This window comes from Ahaetulla prasina, chromosome 3 (genome assembly GCF_028640845.1).
Source record: "Ahaetulla prasina isolate Xishuangbanna chromosome 3, ASM2864084v1, whole genome shotgun sequence".
Lineage (NCBI taxonomy): Eukaryota > Metazoa > Chordata > Lepidosauria > Squamata > Colubridae > Ahaetulla > Ahaetulla prasina.
Window position 1 is genome coordinate 156,544,000 of NC_080541.1, and position 9,259 is coordinate 156,553,258.

At 39.5% G+C, this 9,259-nt stretch overlaps 1 protein-coding gene across 2 annotated transcripts in view; it reads right to left on the reverse strand.

Annotated features, from left to right (window-relative positions):
- The window catches only part of AK5 (adenylate kinase 5), a 124,081-nt gene extending 117,329 nt beyond the window's left edge, over positions 1 to 6,752 (reverse strand). The window contains exon 1 of one of the 2 annotated variants that reach the window (XM_058177140.1): positions 6,438 to 6,752. In XM_058177140.1, coding sequence (XP_058033123.1) covers positions 6,438 to 6,497 — 60 coding nt within the window. In that variant the 5' untranslated portion in view covers positions 6,498 to 6,752. The remainder of the gene's footprint in view (positions 1 to 6,437) is intronic. The other variant, XM_058177141.1, reaches the window with a different exon arrangement.
- Positions 6,753 to 9,259: the final 2,507 nt, after the last annotated feature.

The following is a 9,259-nucleotide window of genomic DNA, read 5'->3' on the forward strand; positions in this document are numbered from 1 at the left end:
TGACAATTGGGACAATTTTATTAGCAGCTGTTTGATTTAGCCAAAAGAGCCTGTAAATAAATGTTGTAAATGTAACACAGCATTGCATTGTCCAAGATTAATTTGCTTGCAGGCATTCTACTTTTTATATTCGGATAAGGAAGGCTAAAAGTTTAAAATGCTGTATTTTAATAATATATCATTATAGCATTTGTAAAACAGCTACTTTACATAACTGTTGTTTCACTCTTGAGGCTTGCAACAGTTTGCCTCTAACGCAGCTAAAAAAAACAACCCAACCTTGGAAGCATGTGGATCACATATTCTCACAGCACTCCTTGGAAACGTTAAAAAAAGCTTTTTAATTTTAAGGTTTGCAATTTTTTAAGTTTCAAAATTATACCAAGAACAACACTGCTATATCACTGCTGCATAAATTAGCTCTTGCATGGTTATGACTTGGGAAGAGACAGGCTGCCACAACCATTTTTCTTTCTCTTCTCTGCCTGGAGAAGACAGGGAATTTTAATTCAGGAATTCACAAAGCTCTGACTGATTGAAGATCATCCAGAATGTCTGTCTCAGCCTTTTCCCTGTATCTCAACCAGATTTTGAAGTCTTTTTTATCATTTCTTTTGAACGGCAGTTTTGAATGGGAATTTATTTATGTATGCATTTATTTACATAGCCACCCATTTTGCATTTGAGGCATTTCAGCTGCCCCGCAAACACCCAGATATGAGGTTTTCACTTACCCAGATCATCAGTAAACTTGGGACAAATATAAATAGAAATCCACACAGCAACAATTACACAACTGTGCAGGAAAAAATAGGCATCTGCCTATTCCCTGCCACTTTCTTTGTTGTAATTCCTGCACAACCTGCTTTAAATTCATTTGTAAACTATGTTAGCAATAAGAGAAGGACCCTGATGTATCCTGTTGTTGCTCTATTCCTAATAGACTTCCCAAAGTCAAAATGTCTTGTTCATTACCATCTAAAGGGTGTCACAGGATTATCCTAATCTCAGGTAACTTTAAATCTTTATGGTAAAAGATCTGTTTATTCTTTTGACCTTCGTCTGTATTTTTTTTCTTTTTCTTTTCCTTTCTCCCCCCCCCCCCCGACCCCCACCGACCTGTTCTGGAAATCTAATTTTTCTTTTAATATTATTCCCTTTTCTCTGGACCTGATTTTATTTTCAGATGAAATGTTATCTTCTTATCATAGTCAAATGTAGGCTGTCGTACCTTTGTAGTCATATCTAGAGTGGAATTCCCTTGACTTTTGAATCTTCTAAAACCATAGCAAGCTACCAATCAAAACCTACATAGTAATTTCTACCCAGAGCGCCTGACAACAAGTCTGCATAAGACTTTATATGTGAGGATTTTACAGGATGTATACCAGTTACATAATCGTTTTCCTAAACTATGAAATGAAATGTTTTTATTGCCCTTAAAATACACCTTTTGATAATCTGATTTCAAATGCAGCGGCAATTAAATGTGCACATATTAAAGCATATATATGTAGTCCTCAACTTACAACCACAATTGAGCCCAAAATTTATGTGTTAGAAATTTGTTAAGTGAATTTTGCCCCATTTTACAACTTTTCTTGCCACATTTGTTAAATGAATCATTGCAATTGTTAAATTAGTAAACACAGTTGTTAAGTGAATCCGGGTTTTCCTGTTGACTTTGCCTGTCAGAAGGTCGCAAAAGGGGATCACATGATTCTGGGACACTGCAACTGCCATAAATGTGAGTCAGTTGTCAAGCATCCGAATGTAAATCACGTGACCATGGGGAATTCTACAACGTAAGTGACAAAAATGGTTATAAATCGCTTTTTTCAGTGCCGTTGTAACTTCAAACAGTCACTAAATGAACTGTTGTAAGTCGAGGACTACTTGTACTTTATAGAAATTATAAACAAGTCCCCCAATTCCACTAGGGAGCCCACAAAATATACTAAGCAGTGGGTGTGTTGTAAAGAACAGAGACACAGAGGACTGAAAAATCAAAACATACTCATATGCATATATCCCAAGCAAAATTTTCTGACTGCTGAAATACAGCTTGTCAAATTATTATGTCAGGCCTCTACGACAATTCTAATAACTATTCCAAGCTACCTTCTTCTGCATGTTCTGAGTTGCATTGCAAATACCAATGTCTTTAAAATCCTTGTTTTTATTTGTTGGGGAAAGTGATTCTAATCCTTGTAAAGGCCTACTGAATCTCTTGCCCCTTGCATGGTCAGGCCAGATATGTCAATATATAGAACATTCTTTACTTGTGAAAATGAATAAATGAAGCAAAATTCATTTTAAATGGAACTAGAAACTGTCCTTCTCACAAGAGATTTACACTGGTGTATTTGTCTTTCTTACAGAAGATTTACTCAGTCTTCCATCTTTCCGAGGTCAGTAAACTGAAGACCATGATTGTTGGGGGCAATATGTTGACTCTGTAAACTGCTTAGAGAGGGCTGTAAAGCACTGTGAAGTGGTATATGAGTCTAAGTGCTATTGCTATTTATATTGGTTTATTTACCTATTGCATGGTTGTCCAACCTTTTGAGCTGCCTGGGCTGTATTGAGTAAAGAGGAATTTGTATATATATAAAATATATGCATATATATAAAATATATGCATATATAGTTAACATATATAAATAACAAACTTCCTTTATTTTTTAATTATCTTGTAGGACCGTATATACTAGCTGTTCAAAACCACATGAAGTCCATGCACTGTGGGTTGATCTACTACCTAGCCAATGGTGGGATTCAAGTAATTTAACAACTGGTTCTCTGCCCTAATGATTTCTTCCAATAACCAGTTCGCCAAACTGCTCAGAAAGTTAACAACCGATTCTCCCAAAGTGGTGGGAACTGACTGAATCTCACCACTGTATATATCCCTCATAAAAACACTCTAGAATTATTACGCAATATCCTCACAGTTGTATATCTAAAATGGGAATAAAGGGATAATAGGGTTTAGAAAATACAACAAACAAGATCAGAAAGTATTTTGAATATTAAATAGGCTGTATAATGACATATAAGAGAACAAATTTGAAATGTTTGATAAAGATGTTCTTTATATAGACGGAGATCCCTCCTGAGACCCATGTGGTCCCATACTGATGGCATTTTGGATGGCATTGAAGATCTAGTAGTAGTACTCCGAAGCCTAGGGATCATGAAGTTGTTTCTTGGATCTGACATTGAGTGTCCAGGTCCCGTCTTCTCTATCTATTTTGCACTCTGTTTTAATCTTGGTTTGCTAAATGATAAGCTATCCAGAGATGACACTTAAATCAGGCCAAATAAATAAATAAATATTGGTATCATCTGCACGTATAAGTTACACTCTCTCAGGAGAAGTGTCTTGGGTCTCCAGTGGGATACTTAAAAAGAAGCTCTTTGATCCCATCGGAAAATGTTAGGATGCTTTTAAAATTTTGTGTGATAGTTCTGTGGATCTTAATTATGTGTATCATTTTGTTTATATTCCATAATTTTTTTTCTATTTATCTCTTATAAACTATCTTGATTGTCCATTGGATGGAATGGCAGAGTATTAAGGAATGAATTAATAAATAATATTATTTAGCTGCGAATACGTTCTACTCAGTTCAAGTAGACTTACTTTAAATAGATGGATAGGATTATATGGTAAGAATACAATATCATACACATTTATGAAGAAAGAACTCTATCGTACTTAGTGGGGCTTTCTAGACTTTGGTGAATTTAAGACAGCTCTGCTAAAAAAACTGAAGATTAAGCACAATGAAAAATCAATGAGTAAACCGACTCTTCATAATTCCTCTCCAGAAAAAGAGAGCACTTGAGATCACTCACAAGTGCTCCATACAAAATAGATGTTTTCAATGGGTTTAGAGAATAGCTATCTGACTTACCACACGCTTGGCACCTTTAAGACCACTGAGTTCATATAAGTCCTTTTCTAATCACTTTCAGAAATTGTTTAACTGCTTTCTGAGCTATTAGGAAATTTTGGATTAACAAAGTCGGAAAAATTGGCTGTGGGTTTCCTTTAATCCTTAATGAAAGAACTTTTAAATGCAAGTTTAAGGATCTTAAAAAAAAATCTGGAATAAACAGCAAAGGGGTAATTACAGTTTTGATTTTAGTTAGAAAGTCCAGATAAATTTGAAATAAGATTCTGGAATTATAAGAATCCTTCCTGTGGGAAAATACTGTTGCTTTGATTAAAAAAAAAACCAGAATAGATTGGGACTTTAAAGGTTAAATTCTTGAGAAAGCACAATGATTACAATTAAAGGAGAACACTTACATTTGATTTACTAATATAGAATGGAGCAAAATGTTTTAACATTCAGCTCACTGAATGTTATTTTTAAATAATGGATCCAGAAATTAATTTTAAGGGTGTCTACCTATATAGATAAACTGCATTTACATGTAAGAAAAATAAAATACTAAAAGTGGGATAAAAATAAATAAATAAATTTTACCAGACAAGACTGAGACTGATTTGAAAGTGGATTTTAAAATTATAAGCTACAATATGATATGGGAAAAGATGCTGTACTGCACATACAAAAGAAACCGGCTGATAGCTTAATAATTAAAAGGGATATGCAAATAAACCAAGACAGGGATCTGGATGATCTTCCTCTATTGGATTTATAGAGGCTTGTTAAATCTTTGAACAACTTTGTGAAAAGGGACAAAGAAATAAATAAAAAGAAATAAACTTTTAGGCCACTATCAAGATTGTTTTAAGTAAAAGGGAGAAATATAAAGTTGGTTTAGTTGATCAAGGCTAAAATAGATACGTTGTTATCACTGGTAACCTTAGTGGGCTTTTGCTGATCGGGACTGGAATGACTAGGTTTTAAACTATTTGTTTATAAATAAGAGATGCAATTTGAGAGGAAGACATCATGTGTTGCAGTTTAAGGGGATGATTACTAACAGTGTTTATACTTGTGATAAAAGGGAAAGTTATTTCTTTATCATTTCTTTTATTTTTCTTTAATATATTGTTATTTTCCTCTCTTTTCTATTTCCTTTTTCTTCTCTGCACCTTCTATTTTTTCTTTTTCTTTTTTAGTTTGTATTAAGTTTTTATCACTGTAGTTGTAATGTTTAATAACCATACTATCTGAAAAAGAACTCGGGATTTTTCTATAAGAACAACATTACACTGCTAGAATCTCGTCTAGAATTTGATGTTTATGATCTAATGATTATATAATACAAATCGAATGATTTGAGATGCCCTACTTAAGTTATCCATACTATTTAGTAAATCACAAATGCATTTTTTTCTTAGAACGGTCATGTAGAATAAAAATCTTTAAAGTCTCCCATATTGTCTCATGACATAAAAATCTTTAGCATTTTTATTACTAAAAATGAACAGTAATAGTGGAAATAATCTTTCTGAATTAATTTTTACATTCAGGTAATTGTGTTTCGGACAAAATCTTTTGGAACACGTAATATTGCACTGCAAAAGGAAACAATGCCTAAAGGACAGCTGTGACTACAAGCCATGTCCCTATGAAGTCACAAAGAATGCCACCTGAATGAAATGCCAATGAATATGAATGAAACAGCATCTCTGGTAGGCCGCTTTTGCTTCCTGGATGCAAAATTTTCCAACCCGATTAATCCAAAAATATCAAGGAAAACGGGCACGGTTCTTCTGCCTGCTAATTAGCAATTCTACACACATTTCTCGATGACAAGGTTAGAAACAAACGCTGGAAACAAAGTCAGTGGTGAAGCCAAGGCAACTAGAAGTAAGGGCAGAACAGATGAGTGACAAAGACCAGAGGGGGGGGAAGGGGGGGGCTATTGAGAAGACCTACACTACAGCAACCATCTGGAAGTCAAAGACATCTAGTGAGGAACCTCAAGACGATACCTTGGTAGTTGGCACACATGTTCCAGCTGTTCTAACCTCCTCCTCAGTGCCTCCTAAGAATCAAGAGTTCTAAAGCTGCCAGCTAGAAATTTTTTTAGGGGCAAAAAAACCCCTAAAACCCCCAGAAAACCCTAACCTCTATTTCAGATCATCTGCCTCCAGCTTGGAGAGTCCGCAGCAGCGGGTTTAAAGGACGCCTGAAGCTAATGCATGGAAAAAGCCGGTTACTTCCTCTTCAACCGACTCAGAAAGCCACCGCCACTTACTTCTCCCCGCAACGACCCCTATATCTCCTTTTGCTTGCCTTCTTTCCTCCCGCCTCGCCCGGCCCCTTCTCGTCTTTTACACCCCGGGATCCCTGCCACCTTTTCCCTTTAGACGCCCCTGGGATCTCCGCATCCTTTCCTTCCCTCCCCATTTCCTCCGACTTTGGGGGAAAACTTGCTCCGCTGGCGGAGGCGAGGCGAGCGGCAGCAGCAAAGCGACGGGTTCGCCCGCCGCCGAGATGCGCTCGTACCTCGAAAAGCTGCGGGATCTCCCTCCTGGCCAGGTAATCTTTGGCGTCGCAGCTGCTCATGCCGCCTGGCGGAGAAAAGGGCGATGGCGCGCGATTGGGGTTGCTTGGCTGGCGCTTTCGAGCCCGGCTCTTCCTCGGCTGTGGTCTGGTCCTTCCCTCTTCGCCCCAGCGCTCCGGTCCTCGTCCCTTGCAAAAACCGCTCGCTCTTGAAAGGCGAGGCGATCAGAGAGAGGCGGCGGCGGCGGCGGCGGCAGCAGCAGCTTCCACGCCCGAGCTGCCTTTACCCTCCCAGCCCAACCCGCGCGCCGCCAGTCAAGCTGGGGCTGGTGGGGTGGGAGTGGGTGGCTGCTCTGGAAAGGCGCCGGGGAGGGAGGAGACTGGCTCCAAACCGCACGATCGCGCTTTTCCGTACACGCATATACAGATATATATACACACACACGCACCGGCACGTGGCGCTCCTTAAAAACAAAAGAGAGGCGGCGATCAAGCTAGTCGCTCGTGGCTTTCCACGGGGTTTGTGTGTGTGTGTATGTGCCCTTCGAGCGTGGACACGATCCCGTAACCCGAAAGCCGTTTCCCCGGTCGGCGTCCACGGTCGCCGGCCCTTTTGCAAAGTTTACGGAGCGACGAAGCCAAGATTTCTGCAACCTCACGCTCAGCCTTCGCGCCCGGCCGCTGATCTCGAGCTTCTCCCAATCGCACGGAGTATAGGAACGCGGGGTGCGTGGACGTCTGAATCTAAGGCGAGGTTGGGGAGAAGATTCCTGAAACGGCGTTCCTTCATTCCGGGAGGGTGGGGAGCAGGATTGCCAAGGGGAAGATCCACTTATGGACCAAATTAAATATTTAGACCAAAAAAAAAAATGCCCGTATTATTGAAGGCAGTTTCAACATCTCAAGTTTAGCTGCTTATTTATCGAATTGATTTAGCCACCCACATCACGCACCTAACTCTGGGCGGCATACAATAAAACAGCCAGTTTAAACAAATAAAAAAGAACAAGGAAAAACAATTCAGACACTTATATAAATGAGACTATAGGAGAATGGACCGAGGTGTAATCATCTTGTGGGGCCTCTTTTTCTCTGGCATCCCCAATGTTGGAAGAACCATGTTTTGAAGGATTTCCTAAATGCCAAAATCTGGCGACTCTCATCTAGGGTGGAGAATGACGCTGTGCAGAGAGCCACAGCAGAAAAGCTCCATCCACAGCAGAAAAGCTCCATCTCCTGATCCCGTCAGATGGAACTTCAGCAGTGGTGAAATCGGAGCTGGTTTACTACCGGTTCGCTGGCTGTGCATGTGCGCTGCGTGCATAGTGCACACCACGCACCAAATGCGAGGTGCACACGCACACAGTGCTTGCCAAAAGGCGGCATGGAGTAAGTAGAACAGCATGCAGGGGTGGTGGTGTCATCAGCTGTGGCGCACAGTCTTTTTTTTTTTACTTTTAAAAGCATTTTTTACAACCTATTTGGCTGAAGAGGTTGTTAAAAATTGCTTTTAAAAAATAAAAAAAAGCCTCTGACAATCGCGCGGCTCAGCTGGGATTGCCAGAGCCTTTTTTTAACCTTTTAAAAGCATTTTTTACAACCTATTTGGCGGAAGAGGTTGTAAGAAAATGCTTTTAAAAGTAAAAAAAAGGCTCTGACGATCGTGTGGCTCAACTAGGTATGGGTGGGTGGGGGAGGGATTTTTGATACCAGTTCTCAGAACCACCCGCCCCCATCGCTACTGGATCGGCCGATCCGGACCAAACCAGGAGCGTTTCACCCCTGAACTTTAGCACAAAGGATCCTTCATGCCCTTGAAAGTTCATGCCCTCCTTTGCTAGACCTAATGGGACAGGTAAATTTAGCCAGGTGGTCCCTCAAATAAACTGATTCCATGCCATGTATGACTTTATAGGTCAAAAACAGCACCTTGAATTGAACTCTGAAGCAAACTAAATAATGCAGCAATGGAACAAAGGTATATGTGTGTCATTCTAGGGGCACATATAAGTGCTCCACACTGCCACATTTTGTACCAGTTGAAGCTTCTTCATGCTCTTCAAGAAACAGTATGTAATGCATATTTCACTACAAAGTAGTCCTCAATGTGCAACAGTTCGTTAGTGACTGTTCCAAGTTACAACGGCACTGAAAAGTAACTTATGACCATTTTTCATACTTATGACCATTGCAGCTCCCATGGTCATGTGATTTACATTTGGATACATTTGGTTCATATTTATGACGATTGCAGTGTTGCACAGTCATGTGATCACCTTTTGTGACCTTCTGACAAGCAAAGTCAATGGGAAAGCCAGATTCACCTAACAACTGTGTTACTAATTTAACAACTGCTGCAGTGAGTCACTTAACAAATGTGGCAAGAAAAGTCGTAAAATGGGCAAAACTCAAATTTAACAAATTTCTCATTTAGCAATGTAAATTTTGGGCTAAAATGTCATAAGTTGAAGACAACCTATAGTCCATTTGGGACGGGACCAGGACATGAATAACTGAGCAGAGCCTCACGATCCAGGAATGTGTACAACTGGTGGTACACAACATGAAGCTTCCAACAGTTAGGAACGGGCTGGATTCTGCAGCTCTATGATAATTTGCTGCAGCCAACTCGCTACAGCCAACTCGTCATGGCCAACTTGCCGCAGGACAACTCACTATGGGACGTATCAAAGAAATGGTGGAATTGAATCATTACAGAAAGGATGCAAAAGGAGGGACAGAATAAAATGGGAATGGCAAAAATAAAAATAACTTTTAATTTAATTTAAATAATTAAATAGAATTGTTAAATTGTTCTGTGGCAA